General features: G+C 41.5%; 1 protein-coding gene across 1 annotated transcript in view; it reads left to right on the top strand.

Moving 5' to 3' along the window:
- DNAH11 (dynein axonemal heavy chain 11) overlaps positions 1-23,144 on the top strand; it is a 328,215-nt gene that overhangs the window by 141,926 nt on the left and 163,145 nt on the right. Inside the window, exons 36-42 of the mRNA XM_047694987.1 lie at positions 4,598-4,736; positions 8,763-8,855; positions 10,071-10,265; positions 11,182-11,259; positions 13,192-13,324; positions 16,501-16,628; positions 17,698-17,846. Coding sequence (XP_047550943.1) covers positions 4,598-4,736; positions 8,763-8,855; positions 10,071-10,265; positions 11,182-11,259; positions 13,192-13,324; positions 16,501-16,628; positions 17,698-17,846 — 915 coding nt within the window. The remainder of the gene's footprint in view (positions 1-4,597; positions 4,737-8,762; positions 8,856-10,070; positions 10,266-11,181; positions 11,260-13,191; positions 13,325-16,500; positions 16,629-17,697; positions 17,847-23,144) is intronic.

Here is a 23,144-nt window from a genome sequence, read left to right on the forward strand (position 1 = left end):
TCCTTGAGAATCCCTATGGAGAACCTCTTATTATATCTTTGGGATTCCCTGATAGCAAGAACTTTGATCATGATGAATGAACTCTTTTGAAATATGAAGCCAGAACTTAAAACCATTACTTAAAAGTTACAGGGTACATTTGAACACTTAATACCAGCTCTGTGTTATATTATACATAATATTATTAAAGTTTTTAGCAATTATGGAATATTTAGAAAATATAGGAAAGAATAAAGAAAAGGTGATAGGTTTACCACCCAGAAATGATGGTTGTTGTATTTTTTTTCTGGTTTCTTTACAATGTAGATTTTATGGAGTTAAGATACGAGGTTAGGTATGATTTTTATTTATTTATGGTTTAATATTTTGATATAAGTAGTTTATCATCTTATCAGAAGTTCCTTAGAAATGCTCCTTTATGTAGCTTCAAAATAGTCTCTTTCATGGTTTGTCCATAATTTTCTAAACTGTTCTCTGTTTTCTGGCATGAAGGGTTTGTGTTTTTCTTTTCGTTTTTTTTATGATCATAAAAGAGCAGGCTATAAACATCTCTTCACCTGAAGAGTTACTTTTTTCAGATTATTACCCAGAACAGATTCCTACCTCTGGAACTACCTGGTGAAAGATTAAAATATCTACTGATGACCTGCTTTCCAAAAATATTTCACCAATAGACACACTTTTTAACAGCCCGTCAGAGAAGCTGCGCTGTGTCTGAACCAGTTATGTTTAACTCCAGTTGTAAATCAGCGTTGCTCAGATATACTTTCCTGTAAGAAGACGCGTGCATCTCAGGTTACAGTTTGTGAAAACATCACCGCAATCACAGTGCGGAATATTTCTGGCACAGCCAGAAATTGTTTTGTGCCCCCCTGAAGTGAATTCCCCCACACCATGGGATGTGTTTTCTGGGTCTTGAGGTTGAGGGTGTCTTTCCTAGAGCTCATGTCAAGTGGAACCATCCAGTGTCAACTTGTTTGTGTTATTAGCCTCTTTCCTGGAACACCAAAGTTGGGGGATTCCTCCCAGTTGAGTGTCGCAGGAGTTCTTTTGGTAGGTGGTTAACACTCTGTCGTGGAGACACACTACCATCTGTATCTTTTCACCAGTTGGTGGATGCTTGGGTTGTTTCCAGTTTGGGGCTCTTAGGAATCAAGCTGCTATGAACATTCATCTATGATCTTTGTGTGAACATACATTTTCTTTTGGGTAAATATCTATGAATGACAGTCTCATGGTAAATGTGTGTTTGACGTCATCAGAGTCTGCCAATCTGGTTTCTAAGGTGGTTGTACTGTGTTACACACAGTCTCACCATCAGTGTATAAGAATTCCACTTGCTCTACCTTCTCATCAAAACTTAGTACATGCAGTCTTGTCTGTTTTAGCCAACCTAACAGATAAGTAGTGGTATGTCATTGTGGGTATCGTCTGCTGCATTTCCATGATGGCTAACGATGTTGAACATTTTCTTGCGTAATGTACCGGCCATTCCCACACTTCACTTCTTTGAAGGGCTGTCCTCTGTGGGCTTCCTTAAATTCATGTGTCACAAATATTTTTTCTCTTAACTTGTGGCTTGTCTTAATTTTCTTAATGGTGTCCATCAAAGGTGGCAGTTTTAAATTAGATGAAGTGCAATTTATCCGTTTGCTCTTTAAAATAGGCTAGTGAAGAAAGTTTGACTAATCCCATGTTGCAAAATTTTTCCAGTATGTGTTCTTCCAGAAGTGTTATTTTATAGTTTTCATGTGTTTTCTCCTTTTTTCTGTTGATGTGCTGGATGATACGGACTGATTTTTCAAATGCTAAACAATTCTTCAATGTTATATTCCTGGGATAAACTCCACTTGGTCAGGAGATGCTATTTTTATGTTTGTTGCTGGGTTCCATATGCTACTACTTTGTTAAGGATTTATGCCAGGAGGGATATTGGTCTGTAGTGTATACTTTATGTATTATCTTTATCTGGTTTTGGCTTTAGGGTGACACTGACCTTGTGTAATGAGTTGGCCATTTTCTTGTCTATTTTCTTCAGTTTGTGTAGGGTTGGTATTATTTACCCCTTAAATACCCAAAAGAATTAGTAAATAAAGCCATCTGGGCCTAGATTTTCCTTTGTGGCAGTTTTTTTTCAGTGCTAAACTCAATTTCTTTAGTAGATATGGTCATTCAGATTTTTTTTTCTTGAATTAGTTTTGACAATTTGCATCTTTTAAGAAATCTCTCCACATGATCTAGATTATTGAATGCATTGGCATTCATTTATGATATTCCCTTGTTATCGGTAGTGAGGTCCTGTGGTCCGTGGTGGTCTCTCCTTCCCTTGCCTTGTTGAGCTAGAGGCTTGTCTGTTACATTTTTAAAGAGCTCTCTGCTGTTCACAGTATATGTTGTTCTTCACTGTCTGCCTTAAAAAGGATATACTGCCTAACCTATAAGGTAAGAACCTCTAGTTTTTAGTGTGATTTCTTTTGAGTTTAAAATTTGCTTGTCCATCCATCTGTTTAACCATGTTTCATTTGTATTTTCTTCTCATTTTTATACTTTTTAAATGTGCTTTATTTATTAAGAACTTCTTTTGGCAGATAATAGGAGTATTTAAACTGAATTCTTTTCCCAGTCACCTACTCTAGCGTGCTTTACTGAATGTTTTCCTTTCCTCCTAGACACTTTGTCGAGCATGGCAGCTCTGTGATGTCTGTTTTTCTTGAAAAATGATTTCAGAAAATAATATCCTAGCAATATCATGATTATAGAATACTTTGATTTGAAACTTAAACCTCTGTGCAGTGTTTTTACATTTGCCTCCCAGTTCATCTCCTGCCTGTTTTCACTTGGGTCTTTAAGCTTAAGCTTGAAATTGTTTGATAACATTTTCCTAAACTTGGTCTAACTAAGGACGCGTCATCGATGTTGGGATGCTAGTACTTGCATCCGCAAAGGTTGAAGGACAAGTTGGATGACTCAGGTAGCGTTTGTGAGTGGAGGCAGTATGCCTGAGCCTTAAGAGCCCCATGATTCCACCCCTGACCTACCATGGGGCCTGGGGCGTGTGCTCACCCGGCTCAGAACCTTGGCCTGCACCTTGGCAAAATACAGATAAGAGTAGCCACTTCCTAGAGTTGTGTGAATTAAGGGAGAGAGTGCGTGAAAAGCCTGTAGAACCTGTACAGCGGGAAGAAAGTGCTCAGTAAATTCAAGTTACAATAGTAATGTACGTACTGTGCCAGACAACTTACTACCTTTTCTGTCCCCTATTTCCTGTTGATCTTTATGGCTTCTATTGTATGATAGAGTACAAAACGTGGAGGAAATGTGGGCTTAGTTTAAATAGAAGGACTCGGCGCAGATGCCAAGAAACTTAGGCATGTTCAGCGTGAAAATTAGATATGCATGAAGCCGACTGTAATTTTATCTACAAGAGCAGGTGGATGAATATTACTGAGCTGTGTACTTCACGATGTCTAAAATCACAGGCTTCCTTACTTACTTGGTTCCTCCTTTGCACTTCAATTGAATGGAATTTTTTCAGATGTTGCTTTAAATGGCAATGGTCTTCGGGGAAGACTTTCTGGAAGTCCCCCTCCAAAAAGGGGATTTAAACGTGACATTTCAGTAAATTTTTATCTTAAAAGTCTATCCATGGGGCACCTGGGTGGCTCAGAGGGTTAAGTCTCTGCCTTCGGCTCAGGTCACGGGCTCAGGGTCCTGGGATCAAGCCACACATCGGGCTCCCTGCTCAGCAGGGAGCCTGCTTCCCGCCCTCCCTCTGCCTGCCTCTCTGCCTACTTGTGATCTCTCTCTCTGTGTCAAATAAATAAATAAAATCTTTAAAAAAAAAAAAAAGTCTAACCATGCTGACCCCAGGAGGCGGCACACCAGAACTGGCCTGTACCACCTTGAAAGAGCCGGTGGTTAAATTTTCATTGGAACTTAAATTTTGGAGTTTGTGGTTAAGCACAGCCGCTGGTAGAAACTAAATTATATGGACATATGGTTGTACTTAAAACAGAGGTGATGAGTACTCAAAATGCATCACTGCCTAATTGAATTTCTGTGTTTAGTATTGATGCTCTCAGGTTCTTTCTATCAATTTTGTCTGCGTGGTGGTGTGCTATTGGGTCTCTCTTCCCAAGCCCATGTTTAGCGATGTGTTGCTAGATGGTGGTTAGCCATGCTGGAGGTATTTATTGCATGGAAACCAGCAGATGTTCAATTTTAGAGAGCTGGTCATTAAACATTGACGAGCCTAGCGTTGGCCACAGGTAAAGGTGGCCTCTACCACCAGATACCACATCCCTTTCTTCAGGGACAACTTGTAGGAGTGGACTGGATATACTTAGAGATTTCCTTTAAACTCCTACACCCATTCTTCTGCCTTTTTCACACATTCCATAGTTGCCTACATTATCTAGTAACAAATGGGACATTTTTTTAGTTGAAATGAAGGGTCTCATTAACTGTGACGGACAGAGGTAATTGTGAGTTGCTTGGGAACCATGAGAATATGCATACAAATTAATCACTTGATTTCAGCAATTTGTACTTACTACCTTATAACATTAGAAAGCTGACTCTCTTACTCACTTTTTAGGCCCTGTGCCATGGTGGCCCCTGACATCGAGCTAATCTGTGAAATCATGTTAGTTGCTGAAGGGTTTGCAGACGCTCGTTTATTAGCCCACAAGTTCGTCACGTTGTACACGCTCTGCAGGGGGCTCCTCTCCAAGCAGGTGAGTGGTTTTTCCCTTTGGCTTGGTTTTTACGTCACATTAAAACCGCTTTGGAAATATAGATGCTGGGTAATCTATCACTCACAGGATGGTTAGATGTTTTGGAGTAATTTTTTAAATTTTCTGTAAAATTTTGAAAATCTTTATTGTACAGTTCTAAATTTTTTTCTAAAATTAAATTTGAGACATTTTAAGTTGACCATTTTTTTTTTAAGATTTTATTTATTTGAGAGAGAGTACAGGAGGTGGAAGCGGGGGTGGCAAGGGGCGTGGGGAGAAGCAGACTCCCTACTGAGCAGGTAGCCCAATTTGGGATGAGCTCGATCCCAGGACCCCAGAATCATGACCCGAGCTGGAACCCAGGATCGTGACCTGAGCTGCAGGCAGACGCTTACCTAACTGAGCCAACCAGGTACCCCCCTTAAGTTGACTGTTTCATTGGTACTTCGTACAGTTTTTAATCGATGGGCTCTGTGATTTTCTTTAACCTTCAGCAGTGCTGTAATTATACATGGAATTTTATGATGTGTCCTTTTCTTGGTGAGAACATTATTTTCAATAAGGGATGGCAGGACTGTCCATAAGAGTCAAAAGAAGTAAAAACTGATTTTCCGAAGAACCCCTCAAGAAATTTTAAATGAAAAAGTCTCTCGTTTTGGTGGTCATGTTTTATTTGCAGGTGGGGTTGGCTTCTTTGTTTTTTGTTTTTACTTTGGCTCTGTAAGTCTCTAGTCTCTGAAGTGGGTCAAACTTACTCTTTACTCTCCTCACTAGCTTGGATTTTTTTCTTTTTCTTTTTTTTTTTTTTAGTACAGTTGAAAATGATGCTACATTCATTTTAGGTCTGCAGCACAATGATGCGATATCTCTATACGTTATGTCGTGGTCACCACAAGTGTGCCTGTGCCTGTCACCCTACAAGGCTCTGCCAATACCACTGACTGTATTCCCTGCTCTGTGCCTTTATTCCTGTGTTGTCCCTAGCTTCTTGATCTTTCACCGAAGCTGCTGATGTGCTACAGAAATGACATCAGTATCAGCCTCGTTATTTTTAAATTCAGCTTCGTGGCCACCTTTGACTTCAGTCTTTTGATGACCTTTCATTAATTCCTGGTGACATTATTTTGCAGCTCTTCCAGCATGAAAGTATTAAAATGCCACAGTTAGAGCCACGTAGTTACCTGTACTGACAGAGGCACTCATTCTAAATTACCTGTTGCTGAGGCGGAATTTGGGATGTGAGAGAGAAATTCACGTTGTCATTTTAGATTTACATGGTGGGGGAAATCATAGTGAATTTAATAATACAGAAAAACGTTTATGACAGTGTTGCATGCAGAAAACAGCATACCAAACTAGATGTGATATGCAACTTACATGTGTTTTCTATTTTAGACTCTGTGCATTGTATACATGCTTACACACACACACACACATATATATGTATGTATATACATATACATATGTGTGTGCTTTTTAATTTTTGTCTCTAGGTACTAAGACTAAGTATTTTTTATTTTTCTCCCTGTTTGTAATTTCCTTTTTATTTTTGCAAGGAGTTCATTTTAATTTTATAATGGGCAGGAGTCAGAAGAAAGGGATGTCATTGAACCCGAACAACACAGAGTTGCAACCACATCCATTCCCTGTGGTCCTGTTTAAACATTTAGTGAGCATTTCCTATATCCAAGTAATATGTTTGTTGCCAGTGATGATGATGAAGGTGAACAAGAGCAAATGAAGCAAAGCACTCAGATTCCTGAGTTTGGAGGACTTGGGAGATTCAGTTTATGTGAAATAAAATCACGAGAAGTTGATCATAGGTAGAAGAGGGAGGTGTTGGGAGTAAAAGAACAGTTGCGAGAAGTGCTCTCCGACTGGACAAGTGTCATGGATGAGATGAGGGAAGGCAGAGAGACCAGGACAGAAGGGCCGAATTAGGAACACTCGCTGGTACTTTTCTAAGCTGGAGGGATGGATTTAAGAAAAACCAGTGGCTGTCTTTTAAAAAATTATTTATTTATTTAAGAGAGCATGCCCATGTTGAGGGGGACGGGGCAGAGGGACAGGGAGAGAGAGAATCTCAGGCAGACTCCCCACTGAGTGCAGAGCCTGATGTGGGGCTTTGTCTCATGACCCTGAGGGTCAAGCCGTGAGCTGAAATCAAGAGTTGGACGCTTAACTCCGGAGCCACCCAGGGGCCCCACCCGTGGACATTTTTAAAATTCAACTTAATTTTTATTTAAATTCAATTAGTCAACATGCAGTATGTTACTAGTTTCCAATGTAGAGTTCAGTGATTCATCAGTTGCGTGTAACACCCAGAGCTCGTCGCATCACTTGCCCCGCTTAATGCCCATCACCCAGTTACTGCATCCCCGACCCCCCGCCCCTCCAGCAGCCCTCAGTTTGTTTCCTGTAGTGACCAGTGGACATTTTTGGCTCATGGAGTGATGCAATGAAGATGGTGAAGATTATTGTAGCGCTCATTGCATTCACATGCTTAGGAGAGTCCCCAGATCCTCTTAAACCTGGGTCCAGAATTTCTTCTACCTCCTCTCCTTTAATGTTCTTACTGCACTGACTAAGCACCCCTCTGGCCTCCACACTCCCGGCTTTCCCCCTTCCCTCCTCGCCACAAGTCCTAGTCTCCTTCTGCACCAGTGGCTCTCCACTGATTATTTTTACCATGACCCATGGCAAAAACTGCTTATTCTGTTGAGCTCAGGAAAGCAGCCATGTGTGTTATATGCATAGCTGTGAAACAAGAATTTTCACCCAACACTCCCTACCTTTCCTATTTGTAGTGCATTCTGGTATTTTTCATTCTATTCTGTTCTGTTTTATTACCAGCAGAAATGATGGTCAAGACCTACTAAATTGAATTTACTAATGCACTAATGGATTGAAGGACATATTTATACATGGATATATTGTCTCACTACCCACAAAGCATTAACTCGTTTCATTCCTACAACAGCCCTGTGAAGTGGTTAGATTCTTTTATGTGCCTTTTTATAGATGATGATACTTGGAGAGGGCAGTGATTTTCCCACAGGTGTTGTTGGAAGATATCTGAGAGAAGGGTGTCACTCTGTGGGTTGTAGATGAAAGGCAAAAGACAGTAGGCCTTTTATATGTGATCAGCCCCTTAACTCATTGTCCCCTTCCTGAGCACATGCCCTGGGCAGTGCCCAGTGCCGGGACCTAGAAGACAAAAGATCTGGGCTCTGTTCTCCAGGAGCTCTGAGCCTGTGAAAGGCATCTTCCATCGGGATTATGTAAAAGTCTCAAAGGAGAGGTACTATTTTGTCACCAAGTTTCAATACTATAGCTTGGACTGTGTTCAACACCAACATCGGTGCTGGAGCGTCCAAGTGAGGAAGAGGTAGAGTAGGGGCGCCTGGGTGGCTCGGTGGGTTGAGCCTTTGCCTTAGGCTCAGGTCACGATCTCAGGGTCCTGGGATCAAGCCCCGCATTGGGCTCTCTGCTCAGCAGGGAGCCTGCTTCTCCCTCTCTTCTTCTCCCTCTGCCTGCCTCTCTGCCTACTTGTGATCTCTGTCAAATAAATAAATAAAATCTTAAAAAAAAAAAAAAAAGAGGTAGAGTACTTAGGCCAAGTAGAGATCTGGGCCTGGGAGGGGTGGAGTCACAGGACTGTCCACTGAACTGAAGAAGTGGGCTGTGTTTGGAGGTGAAAACGCACAGGTAGTTCAACTCCTGAGTTAGCAGGTTTCTGGGGAGAAGAGCCGGGAAGGCGACTGGAGCCTGGGGCACACGCTGAAGCTCAGTGCTGGGGGCAGAGATCTGCTGACAGAGGCAGAGAGCCAGGGGGAAGAGGCAGGAGGAAGCTGAAGGGACATGGTTTTCACAGTTGCAAAGAGGAGAGGAAAACACTACTCTACACCTTAAAGCATGTATTTATCTGAACTCTTTTCTTAGAGCTTTTGGCTTCTACCTCTGGAATGAGAATCTTACTCCCTCATAAAATTTTTGAGAAAATATAACCTATGTTTTGATTTTTAGGACCATTATGACTGGGGACTTCGCGCTATTAAATCTGTGTTGGTTGTAGCTGGCTCTCTGAAACGAGGAGATAAAAATAGACCCGAAGATCAGGTACCGCAGTGCTGACTTGGTTCTGGGGCGTGAGTGACTCAACAGCTTCACAGAAATGAGAGTATATACCCGGATGGGGCGCCGTGCCTAGCACAACTTTGAACAAACAGAATCTCTGTTTCTGTAGAACATCCCGAGGACGGGCATTTCTTACGTTATTAAGGATATGACTACAGGAAGGAAAAAGGGGCTTTCTAGGCGCCTTTGAGGTAGTAGCTACAGAAAATATTTTGGCCATCATAATCACATAATTCAGCAATCACTGGTTGATTTCCTCTGAGGAACATTTAGAAAATCTGATTGATTGATTTGGGAAATTAGTCCTGAAAAGTCAGTGAAAACATAATCTCATGGGGCGAAGTGCGTCCCTTTCATGGGCGTAAGATGAGCGTGAGGAATGGAACGGGAAGAATGGTCGCCTGACACCAGTGAAATGCTCAGGTGGTTAGTCACAGAGGCTGGGGCGGTGTTCGATCCCAGCGGGGGGATAGAACAATAACTGCCGCCTTCTCAATTTTTTTGGAAGCGTTTTTCCTTTACTAAAGTGGCTCTGCAGCACTGTATATATCCTGTACGGCTTCAGAAGTTGAAAATAATCTATTCCTGTGCGTTTCTTTTTGTGTTAAAGGACACTTATATAATTTCTACTTCCATAATATTTTTCTCTTCCTCTCAGTCATAATTGACCGCTGGGTAGGGATTTTCTTGCCTTTCTTTGCTATGTTATCAGTGTTGTCGGATCGCTTATCTCTTTCTATAAAAGTCATGCTGATGTTCAAGTTACTGCTTTTAAAAATCTAAAGCCCTCTTTGGTTTTCAGCCAATACGGACAAATACCCACACTAAAAAGGGTTCGGTTTAGCGTTCTAAGATTTGCAGAGATTCTCTTTGAAGACGATGAGCTGATGGGCCTGGTTAATTATATCCTGGAGTTTGAGGATTAAAGAGGGAAGAGCCTTAGACTCTTTGTCAAGATCAAAACAGATCGTTGCCGGAACAGAGCCTGCTCCCTGACTCGAGTCTGAGGTTTGGGGCACCAGCAGAGCCTTCTGGTGTTCTGATACGGGAGCTTGGTAGCATTTACCCTTCCTGTAGATAGGGCGCCATCCTAAGGGAGGGCCAGTATCAATAGCCCGTGCTTTGGGTACAAGGTTTGAAAATAACGTGTCTGGTACACCCTGTATTGGCTTCCTCAATAAAGTGTTTTCTTTCTAGGTACTCATGAGAGCACTGAGGGACTTCAATTTGCCTAAAATAGTGACAGACGACCTTCCCGTTTTTCTGGGCCTGGTTGGTGACCTCTTTCCTGCCCTGGACGTGGCCCGGAGGAGGACACCACACTTGGAACAGACGGTCAGGCAGGCCACCTTGGAGCTCCACCTGCAGCCCGAGGAGAGCTTCGTTCTTAAGGTAAAAGCAGCGTGTGCTTCTCATGGCAGCTCTGGGGATTTACCGTGAGAACGATTGCATTTCAGTGGTCTTTAAGCAAATCATGAACTTACGTATTCCGCGGACCTTTATGCAATCTTAATATTTTCTCTGAAGCATTCTAAATTGACCGGCTTTACGCCAGTCAATAGGAATAATTATTTTAGAGTTCCATTCTGTGAGTAGGGATACAATTCAGTCACGGTTCTAAGTGTGAACATACTTTTCTTCAGGCCACAAAAATTTCTTTGTTGTTCCTGGTAACATGCACCAGAAATTACTTTTGCTCTTTTTTTCTCTCCTCCTTCAAGAAACTTACAAGTAAATCCTTAGTACTTGCTTTTAGTGGGGAAAGAAATGTTGACACGTATGACATCTGACTTCAGGGCTTGTGCCCACGCGTGCTCAATTTGGGTGTAGTGAATACGCAGATGTTAAAATACACTTAGAGAGTATCTAGATATCACGAAGGAGCTAAGTCGTTACTCAGGTGTAGGTCATTAGCCTTGTACTGTTTTGGTTCAACACTTTGTGAAGAGGCAGTGGTTTTGTAAGTCATGCCTGCCATGTATCGAGGACTAGTGTACCTCGCCCCGCCTGCGGCAGTGACTCGCCAAGGAATGGTTTCTCTCCGTTCGTCCCCCCATGTTGTACTTGGGGAGATTCAGGAGAAACTGTGGTTGGCACGGGTCATCTCTTCGAACTTTACTGGAACGTCATTTTGTCGGTGGGAGCTGGTTTGAGTTGTCAGCCAAGAATTAAGCCAGAAAACGGGTAGGGTTTTATTTTTGTTTTTGTTTTTTTTTTCAGGACTGGGGGGTGAGGTTCTTGGTTGTGTTTTTTTGCTTTGTTTGAAATGACCAACTCACTGAAGGAACTGGTGACTGTTTGGTCACAGGTCGTCCAGCTTGAGGAGCTATTGGCTGTGCGGCACTCGGTCTTTGTGGTTGGAAATGCAGGCACGGGCAAGAGTAAGGTATGGTAAATTGCCTGTTTGTTTTCACCCCTGGAAGGAACACGTTTTGGTCGGGCATATTTTCATTTCTATTTAAGAGTTCCCTTTGCCAAAGTCCCCCATAATTTTGAGTTAGAATCTGAGTCTCTAATACAGCTTTTTTGATCAATGGATGCTATTTTTTTTTTCCATATTAGCGGCAGGGAGAGTGCAACACATAGAACCTTGTGCTGAAATAAGAAGAGTAAGCTGAGAGAAGATTGGGCTTTCCATATTCATCAAAACTACTTTTTTCTCTCTCCCAAGTTATTTTAGATTCTCCTTCCCGTATCAGTAAGAAAAACCCAAATATTTTCCTTCAGTACTTTCTCAGAAACAGAGCCCTCTATAGGGGCGAAAGAAACATTGAAAAGCAAGGGAGACAGCAAAACCCATATTTTGGGGGTACCTGTTATGTGCTATGCTGGATGCCTCACATGTGTTTTACTGTGCATGGCGATGGTATGCTCTGGTTATTATTATCTCCATTTTTACCTCACTGCTTGATTTTGTTTGATCTTACCGATAATCCTGGCAACATACTTATTTTCTTGGTTGGCAGACAGTCTATGCAGAACTGCCTGCCTTTTAATTCAGGGTGCTTGGGTATAAACATACTGAGTAGCCAAGGACTAAAAATAATCAGACTGGGCATATGAGACTTTAGAGCATGGGTGTGTATAGAACTTGCCAGGATTTAGATCTGAACCCAAAGTGGAAACAATTGCAAGGGAGGCCTAGTATCAGAATTTTCTAGTGAAAAATGTAATAATTGAAATATTGAAGTGGATAACTGATAGACCTGTAATTATTTTGTTAGAGGAAGTTTCAGATGTGGGCCATGGTTCAGGGAAGGATAAAATTAAATTCTATAATTTCCAGTAGATTAATGGTTTCTAAAAATACAAGCTTAATATTCCTAAGGCATTCAATTTCTTTCATCTAGTCTCCACTGATTGTGTCCCAGCCAACCTTTACTTAAGCTGATAGAACTAGAACACTGGGGCTCAGGGCCGGGTTACGTAGCCGCTTCCTCTTCCAAAGTACTTGACGGTTGTTGATCAGTCCTCTGGAGGCCTGTGGGTCGATTAGGATGATGCAGCCCTGAAATAGAAGCCGTGGCTTTTCAGAGAAGGCAAAAAGGATATTTGGGGGGAGATGACAGAGCTAGGGTGTCAATTACTTAAACAGACCTAGAAAAAGCGCCTACCCGGTGAATCTCACTCAAGCCTTCTTCTTCTCAGGCATCTCGATCAGAGTTTCTCAGCTGTGCTCACGGTTGCCGTGCTGGCTCAGATTACTCTTGATCGTGGAGGCTGCCCCGTACATTCACCGCAGGCTCTTGAGCGGCTCCCGTGGCCTCTGTTGAATAGCACGTCCTCTTCCTCAAGTGCAGACCATCTCCATCTGAGAACCGCGGCTCTAGGTCACTGGGTGTTGGAACACGTCCCCACTAGCATCACGGCATCACCTGGGACGTTATTAGCCATCCAAATCCTCAGTCCCACCCTAGACCTGCTGCCTTAGACTCTCCGGGATTAGGCCCAGCCGTCTCTGTCTTAACATCCTCTAAGCCAGTCTCATGCACCTATGTACAAGCAGCGTGGATTCCCCCACATGAATGGGAACACTTGTTGACTTATTTGCACATGGGGTTAAAAATATTAAATGATAGAGTGACTTCCTTTAGTCTACATGGTTCCAAGAATCCAGTGAAGAGATCCTTAGAGAAGGTAGGATTACATTTTTCAAGATGGTAACGAAAATGTGCACATGTCCTTTTTTCCCCATACTGATTATACTCAGGATGTCTAGGAACGTAACATGAAGAAGAAAAATCCTTTAGAAGTGATTTGCTTTCCATTTGCCTTACGAGAGTATTAATTTTCTTAGCTTTTTCCTTCTTCCCTTCAGATTTTGAGAACATTGAACCGAACATATGTTAACACAAAACAGAAACCTACTTGGACTGACTTAAACCCCAAAGCTGTGACAACAGATGAACTCTTTGGTTTCATACATCACGCTACTCGAGAATGGAAAGATGGCAAGTAGTAGTTCCCCTTTACAAGTGCTAACATTTTTCTTACCCAGAGAACCATTTCTCAGTTCAGGCCAATTTCAGCCATATATTTATGACTTAGATTTATTGTTTATGTGTCAGCGTTATCGGAAATGGAGCAGCTCACAGCAGCATTTATAACCAATAAATTAAAACCAGATTTGAATAAGTGGTCAATTTGTATTCGGCAAGTTTGCACACAGCTGTGTATTTTATCCCATGTCAGTTACGTCGGGGCTCCCTTGTAAAGCAGGCAAGAAGTGAACTTGAATGCTTCAGGAGAATCTGTGAAGTATGGGATGCAAGACACAGACTGAGTTTCAGACAGACACTATTGTAGGCTCCAGAGACAGAAGTTAATGGGACATGTTCCTTGTCCCGAAAGTGTTTACAGATAAACAGATCCTCGTGTTAAAATCTTACTTCCCGTTTCAGTAAATGCTCTAACCTGGACACCATCTTTGAGTCCTTTCTCCCTTTCATACTGTGCATTCAGCCTCACAGCAAATCCTATCGGCTTTACCTTTAATCTGTTGTCTTCCAGTACCATTTGCCTTCTCTGCCGCTCCCGTCAGCCTGGACTGTTGCCTCTTGTCTGTATTTGTGCGGTCGTCCCCGCTCTTGTCTCCTTGCAGTTCATTTCCCACACAACATAGGGCGCTCCTGAAAATACAAATTCTCTGCTTGCAGTTTCCTGTAGGTTCCATCTCCTTTAGAATCCAACCTTAATCCCAGGTTCTGTGTGATTAGATCCCTCATCCCCCAGCTCTGGTCTCGTTTCCTATGCTCTGCTCCTCACCAACCATCATCCATGCACTCTGGCCTCCTTGCTCCTCCTTGAACATGCCAAGCGTCTTCCCATTGTGGGGCCCCCACACTTGATGGTCCCACTGTTGGCAGCGCTACAGGTAATGTGCGTGTCTTAAGGTAAGGAAGTGTCTGGTCCTGGTGTCACCTCAGAGAAGGCTTCACTGAGGATCCTGTCTATAGGAGCACGCCTCACCCTTCTTGGTTTTCTTACCATGTGTGTACCTATTCCTGTAATTTGGGGACAATCAAAACTGGTTCTTGGCCTTTCTGTCATTTTTTTTTAAAGGATGGTGGCATGAAAGGATTAATACCAGTTTATGCTGAAAACCTGTGTAAGCCATTCAGATCCATGATCATTAGGAAAGGTGGTTGGCTTTTTTTTTTTTTTTTTAATGAGTCGTAGTAGTAGGTTTTGCATACTGTCATTTATTTTTGCACAAAATACTTCACAGGAAATGAAACCTTCCACGTATGTGCATCAAAACAGTTTTTCTTACAATATTATATACTTGAGTTTTGAAAAAGCAGTGATTATTACATACATCATGTAATGTACGCAATACCTGAAAAAGCAAGGACAGCAAAAAGGACTGTGGGTTTAAAATATTTTTATCGGGGTGCCTGGGTGGCTTAGTCGGTTGACCATCCAACTCTTAGTTTCAGTTCAGGTCATGATCTCAGGGTCCTGGGATCGAGCCCTATGTCCGGCTCCATGCTCTTTGGGGAGTCTGCTTAAGGATTCTCTCTCTCTCTGCCCCTTCCCTCCACTCTAAGATAAATCTTAAAAAAAAAAAAAAAAGTTTTTATCTTCTCATCTTATAAACTACTAAGCCAATGACCAAATTTCTCAAAGAAATGTAAAATACCTCTGAATTCGCTTCAGAATTCTATCCCATGAATATTGTTGTAGAAAAACAGAGAAAGGTAAAATAAACTAGTATTTGGCCTAAAATAGATAATGTATGTATATGGAAAAGGATAATGTCTTTGTTTGGTGTAACATACATGTATGTTAGCCCCTATGAATCCCCACACCTGTTCTTCAAGGAAGCTACTATCTTTATTTGACATGTGGGAAAGCCTCAGAGAAGGTCAGGCACATCCTCACGGAAGTAAAACTTGTTCATTGGTCTGCAGTCCAGGCATAGCTCAAAAGGTATCCCACATTGCTCATCAGAAAGAGGAAGCAAATGTACAGCGAATTTATTTACCCTTTTTAAAGACTTTATTTATGTATTTATTTATTTATTTGAGAGAGAGAGCGTAAGCGGGCAGAGCGGCAGGCAGAGGGAGAGGGAGAAGTAGGCTCTCCGCTGAGCAGGGAGCCCCACACAGGACTCAATCCCAGACCCTGGGATGGTGACCTGAGCTGAAGGCAGACATTTAACTGACTGAGCCACCCAGGCACCCCAGCAAATTTATTTACTTAATAAAAGAGCTTCCTGTAGAAATAATGGTTTATTTTAGAAATAAAGAGTATGTAACTCCATACTATATTAGCTTTTTAAAAATTCAATTAGCCAACGTATAGTACATCAGTTTTTGATGTAGCGTTTAGCAATGCATTTGTTGAGTATAAGACCCAGTGTTCATCACATCATGTGCCCTCCTTAATGCCTATCACCCTATTATCGCATCCCCCTCCCACTACCCCTTCTGCAACTCTCACTTTGTTTCCCAGAGAGAGGAGTCTCTGATGCTTTGTCTCCTTCTCTGATTTCTTCCCATTCAGTTTTCCCTCCCTTCCCCTATGCTCCTCTGTACTATTCCTTATATTCTGAATATGAGTGAAGCCATATGATAATTGTCTTTCTCTGACTGACTTATTTCACTTAGCATAATCCCCTCCTATTCCATCCATGTCAGTGCAAATGGTCGGTATTCATCCTTTCTGATGGCTGAGTAATATTCCATTGTGTATATGGACCACATCTTCTTTATCCACTCATCTGTTGAAGGCCATCTCGGCTCCTTCCACAGTTTGGTGACTGTGGACATGGGTGCTTTGAACATTAGGGTGCAGGTGCCCCTTCGTTACACTACATCTGTATCTTTGGGGTAAATATCCAGTAATGCAATTGCTGGGTTGTAGGTTAGCTCTATTTTTGACTTCTTGAAAAACCTCCATACTGTTTTCCAGAGTGGCTGCACCAGCTTGCATTCCCACCAAAAGTGTAGGAGGATTCCCCTTTCACTGCATCCTCGCCAACATTTGTTTTTCCATGACTTGTTAATTTTAGCCTTTCTAACTGGCATAAAGTAGTATCTCATTGTGGTTTTGATTTGTAGTTCCCTGATGGGGAATGGTATGGAACATTTTTTCTTGTGGATCATTTATTCTGAATGTGTAGGTCTCTTCTCATCCATTCTGCGAGAACAAGCGAATCTTAAGCATGATGGACCAAAATGGATCATCCTGGATGGAGATATTGATCCCATGTGGATTGAGTCACTAAATACCGTCATGGATGACAACAAGGTGAATAATACCTTAGTGCTAAACAAATATCACATCCGGAGTGTAGGAAGATCTGTTCACTTGTTCATTGGAATACCAGTTTTTAATCATTAGCCCGATGTTCTTCATGTTATTGCTATTTTGATAAGTGGCACTATCCTGATAATGCTCTTAATTTCGTTGTTAAAGAGTTGAAGGGAAATAACGTTTTTCTTGTCTGCATAAATTTAACCACCTTTAAAGAAGGATGGATACCTGAGAATTTAGTTCATACACGCCTCACCATTTTCTAATGGTGTCTAACCATTAGAACTCTAATTTGTCTGAGCAGACAAATTATTATCTTTGGTTATGTATGCAGTACTTGGATAATAAAAGGGTGAGTTTGTGCCCATGTAAATTGATGGAATTTAGCTATTAGAATTAAGTAATTCCTATGGCTATAGAATGAGTATAGATGCATTTCTAAGCATTTTTGCTGTGGCTAATCTAGCATTCCCAGCAAAGACAAAACGTGATAGTCCAGGCCCGTGAGACACCACTTAAAGCAACACAAGGTCTATGGTTAGGGTTAAGAGAAAGAAATAGGCAATCATCCTTGCTACAGAACAGAATTACGAACCCCCTTAAATTAGCGGTAATTACTGCTTTCCACTTTAAGACAGTGTTCATCATAAAATGTAGGTCTGAGATTTTTATACTTGCATGAGTTTCTCTAGCACAATTGATAATTGTGGTATTTCAGATTCTAAAGAAAGTTTGTTTTTTTGTGGTATTCAGGCCTTTTCATGTAATCAACTCTTAGAACAAGTATCTTCTGTTCAGGAGTAATTACTGCAGACACTTAGTGTTTGGCATGAATGAGTCCGTGTTGGTGAGTTTGTTCCTCAGGGGTCAGTGAACTCCCGTCTGGGATTAACTGAGATCTTTATTCACACCACTCTTCCAACTCAGGAGAGCGAGCTCATCACTTTTGGCACTTGTACCGAGGGGGTGGCCAGGGAGAGGGAATACTTGGTGTTCGGAGTTAGCTGCATAGCCTTTGCCCCCCAGTGGCAGCCCCTCTTTCACGCTGTGCTGCTCTGCCCAGGTGCTGACCTTGGCCAGCAATGAGCGCATAGCCCTCACCCCCTCCATGAGGCTGCTCTTTGAGATTCACCACTTGCGGACTGCAACCCCAGCTACTGTTTCCAGAGCAGGGATTCTGTATGTGAACCCACAGGATTTGGGCTGGAATCCGTGAGTACTGCTTTTTTTTTTTTTTTTTTTTTTTTGCTTTTTTTTTTTTTTTTAATTGTGGTAAAATATACATAACAGAAAACATTTTAACCACGTTTAAGTGAACAGTTCAGTGGCAGTAAGTACATTCACACTGTGAAACAACCATCATCCCCAACTGTCTCTGTAACTTTCTCCATCCTCCCCAGTGGAAGCCCCATACCCATTAAACAGTAAGCACCCAATACGCCCTGCCCTCTGTCCCTTTCTCCTTTCTCCCTCTCTGAATCTGATCCTGCTACATACCTCTTATAACTGGAATCATATGGTAATTGTCTTTTGTGGTGGCCTTATTTCACTTAGTATAATGCCTTCAGACTTCATCCATGTTCTAGCATGTTCCAGAATTTCCTTCCTTTTTAAGGCTGAATGATACTCCATTGTATGTATGCAGCACATCTTGCTTATCCGTTCATCCATTGGTAGATACTTGGGCTCCTTCTACCTTTTGATGGTTGCAAATAATGCTTTTGTGGACATGGGCATACAGGTATATCTTTTGAGTCCTTCCAGTTATTTTGGATATATACCCACAAGTGGACTTTCAAGATCATATGGTAATTCTATTTTTAATTTTCACTGGATCCACCATACTGTTTTCCATAGTGGCTGCACCATTTTGCATTCCCTCCAACTGTGTACAAGATTCTAATTTCTGCACATTCTCACCAACGCCTATAATTTTCTCTATTTTTTTATGACAGCCATCCTAATGGGTGTGAAATGGTATGTCACTCTGGTTTTGATTTACATTTCCCTAATAATTAGTCATATCAAGCATCTTTTCATGTGCTTATTGGCCATTTGCATATTTTCTCTGGAGAAATGCTTCTTTCAGTCTTTTGCCTATGTTTTAGATCTATTTTGGTTTTGTTTTTATTTTGTTGTATTTCTTTTTTCAGTCTTAGTTTTAAAAACTGAAATTTTGGGACGCCTGGGTGGCTCAGTGGGTTAAGCCTCTGCCTTCGGCTTGGGTCAAGATCTCAGGGTTCTGGGATCAAGCCCCGCATCAGGCTCTCTGCTCAGCAGGGAGCCTGCTTCCCCCCCACCCTCTGCCCGCCTCTCTGCCTACTTGTGACCTCTGTCAAATAAACAAATAAAATCTTTAAAAAATAAATAAATAAATAACTGAAATTTTATGTGATCACTTGAAGATACAATATTAGTAAATAAATTGAAAGCTAATTGAGTAGGCTAATATAATGAAATTAGCACCTGTATGCCTTTGTCAGTTTTACAGGAACATTACCCTATTCACACCTTGCATATGTTAAGAACTCAGTGTTTGTTGAATAAGTGAAAAACAATACTAGTTCATATGGAGCACTGAGATATAAATAAATCATTTCTATAAGTATATTAATATGTCATATAAATGCATGTATGTTTGTACATACCCATAGAATAGCCATACACGAATAGTGGTAATGATTTGATTCAGAGCAGGTTGACTGTGCCCACCTGCTTACTCTTCAGATGCTTGCACTTTCCAGAATTCATCCTGAAGGTCATGTGTTGGCACCTCTTGCTTTCCCACTGTGAGCTGTGGAAATGATGTTTGACCTCCGCAAGTGACACATGGTTGTGCCTGGTGTGATACTGGAGTCAGAATCTTCTGTTGACCCTCCACCCCACTCTGTGACCCACTCTATGACCCGGAGGCTGTCTAGGCTGTCCAGGCTAACCCCAGAGCCACTTCACTGGGCTCCTTGCCCTCTAGCTTCTGGTTGGTTTAGCCCATGAGGAGCCCTGGCAGGAAATGAGAGGGAGAGAGAGGAGAGTGAGGTCAGGCTATTGATTTCCCTGGCTCCCTCCCCGCGGTGTCACATCAGGATAACTATGTCCTTCATTGGTAGGTCACTCTCCTCTAAAATGTCTCTGTAAGATCAGTCCCTTCCACATTTTGACCGTCCTTCATTCCCTTGTCCCTGCAGGCACAGGTCCACTAACCATTCCTCAGTTAATACCTGTGGCATAGCATTCTCCCTTCGGTTCCCCACTCCATACCCACCTTTGCCAATATCCTTCTAGATTCTTCCCTGTTACCCTGATTTAAGGATAACTGCTGTTCCCTGCCAGGTGCTTGGCTGATGCACTTCTCTAGGCTGCTTTCTCTGGTTCCTGATTTGTTCACTACAGGTCTCATTCCTTGAGTCCACAGCAAAGTAGAGCCATGCCCAGGCTTCTGTGTTTAACAGCGTTTTATTGGATCTCTCTGGGGAGGGCGTCATTTTCAAAAGCCTAAAATGGAGAGTTCTTGTTGAGCTAATAGGTCCTTTCCCCAGCTAGGATTTGGACTGTTCTCTAGGATGTTTCTATGGGTTTGGGGCTGCCTAACAGAGAATCTCTAGTACCCATTGATCCCCTACCATAAAGAGAGCAGAGGCATCCCCACAACCCGTTTCCTTCAAGGTACCCCTCACCTCTCTGGGTGTGCTCTGACTTCAGTCATGAACCTCACAATTCCCATGGTCTCAGCAACATCACATGGAGATTTGTGCTAATAAAAGCTATCTAAATCCTTATTTCAAGAAGGACTTTTATCTAGTAAGTCAGAGTCTTACTCGATTAGAAAAAAACAGTTGCATTCTTATGAAAGTTACACAACTCTGCTTCACCATTACACTTTATTTTTATGGAGGGTTTTTGCTTGATCTAAGGTCAGTGGTTAAGTTTTAATTTTCATGTGTGTGACCACAGAAACATTAACCAAAACAATGGAAATCTTCTCTAAAGGATATTTTTATACTTATACCTCCTACCACCAGAATCTTTTTTTTTTCTTAATTTATTTATTTATTTGAAAGAAACAGAGATAGTGAGAAGACACCATGAGAAGCAGGCTGAGCAGGGAGCTGGATGTGGGGCTCGATTGCAGAGCCCTGGGATCACAACCCAAGCTTAAGGCAGATACCCAACAAACTGAGCCACCCAGGTGCCCCCAGAATCTTTAAATGAACTACAAAAAAACTGGATTTTTTTGGATTAGGGGATATGTTTTCACTCCATATTTATTGGATACATTGCTACCTTACTTTAATGTCATAATTTTAATTATGAGATAGCTTCGCATGTATTGACTCATTGAATCCTTAATTACCTTCTGAGGTAAAATTATCAACCCAGTTTTCCAAACCAGTATCTTCGGTCTCAGTTTCCCCCAACTTTTTAATTTGAAAGTGTTGAAAATTATAGAAAATTAAAAATGGTACTAGTACACTATACACTTTTTCCCTGCGGTACCACTTGTTAGAGTCTTACTACATGTACTTTCTCTCTGAGTGTGAGCACTCTCTCTCTCTCTCTCATGGCTGTAGAGGCACATTTTCTCCTTTTACTTATTTTTGCAAAATTATCTGAAGACATTAAGCCTCTTCACCACTGAGTACTTGAATATCTATTCCCTAAGAACTAGGAAATTGTCCTGTGTGAAGCCAGTACAAGTAACATACCTAAGATATTTGTTCTGGATACAGTAGTATCTAATAAACAATAATTTTTCAAGTTTTCTCAGTTAACTGAGAAATTTCCTTAGTAGGCTTTTTCTTTTCTTTTCTTTTTTTTAATCCACTGTCACAACAAAGATCATGCATTGCATCTACTTGTCTATATTTTCTCCTTTAATGCGGAATATCCTCCCACATTTTTCTTTCATGACATTGACAGTTTTGAGGGTAATCAGTCAGATACCTAGAAGAGTGACCCAATGGTGGTTGCAAGTGGTGACTCCCTAATTCATTCCTTTCTATTTACATAGATGAGGTGACATTTTCCTATAAAGAATGCCTCCTCCTCTTTCCTCCTAGTCCCCTCCCTCACCCCTCCTCCTCCCTTTCTTTTTCTCTCTTGCTTTCTCAGTCCCGCTCCCCCTTTCTTTCTTAATGGACATCATTTTCTGTTCATGGTTTCTTTTCTTTTAGTTTAGTGGGTTATAATTCATTAGCAACATGATCATACTGAACGCTGGCTTTGTCCCAAATTTGCCAACAAGAGCCCTTTCCAGGCAGCCCCTTACTTGTTCTTTTTCACTTTTCATCCTCAGTTAGTCTTGTAGCGCTTGACTTTCCGGCTAACCAGCATGATTCAGGCCCCTTTCATTCTTTCTTTCCTTCACCCAATTCAGTCATTTCTCCAAGGAGCCAAACGGAATAACTTTTTGTGTAAGGAATGGTATTTAGAATCCAAGACAGTGATGCTAGGTGTGCTCATTGCTACTGATAGGTCATTGCTTTTAGGCTCTTTCAGTGACCAGAATTAGGAAATCCATTTTCTTAATTCATATTGTGGGAAACCCTAAGTTATTGTGGATAGAAGAGATGATGAAATATTTTGTTTATAGTGTCTCTGCATGATTTAAGAACTAAAGGTAGTGTCATTATCATGTAAGCTTCTTAGATATTTTTGTTGAAATTCACTGAGCTACTCTAAAAAAAATTTTATATCCACACTTAACAGACACAGAACATATCAAGTCACACAAACATCCTTAAAATCACATGAACATGGGACTGGCTGTCAAAATCAAATACTATTCTACTTCTCAGTCCTAAGTAAATTTACTAGATGAATGCTGGACAGTTTACATGTGTCTCTTGAGATCTTGAGAAACAGAGAAAGAATGGGAAGTAGAAGAAAATTTCTAAAAAATAATCAAGACTTTTTCCCTATTAGAGATGAAATGAATAATTAGGAATGAAGTGCATAGAAAAGGAAAAGCAAACAGGCAATGAATTAAATTCATTCAGAATTAAATTATTTAAATCACTTAACTTAAAATTACTTAAGTCGCTTAGCTTAAAATTATTTGAAGTGAACATCATTGAAAATGAGATCTACCAAACGGTATATTACTCAACTTCTAGAAAATGATAGGAAAATGTGGGACTATCTCCGGAATTTAGTCTGATTCCAAGAGATTACTGGAAGGTAACTTTTGACAACCCCACCTTTAGATCATACTTATTCCTTTATCACTTTAATGGATAAAATCCTTTCGATTTTCTCTCTCTCATCCTCTCACTTGCGTTGGATGAGCTTGTTGTCTTTTTTTTTTTTAAGGTTTTATTTGAGAGAGAGCATGAGTCTGGGGGGTGGAAGGCAGAGGCGGAAGGAGAAGTGGGATCCCGCCGGGCAGGGAGCCCGATGCGCGGCTGGATCCCAGGATCCTGGGACCATGACCCGAGCCGAAGGTAGAAGCTTAACGCACTGAACCACCCATGTGCCCCGAGCTTGTTGTCTTCCACCCCTGCAATCCCATCC

This window comes from Lutra lutra, chromosome 11 (genome assembly GCF_902655055.1).
Source record: "Lutra lutra chromosome 11, mLutLut1.2, whole genome shotgun sequence".
NCBI lineage: Eukaryota > Metazoa > Chordata > Mammalia > Carnivora > Mustelidae > Lutra > Lutra lutra.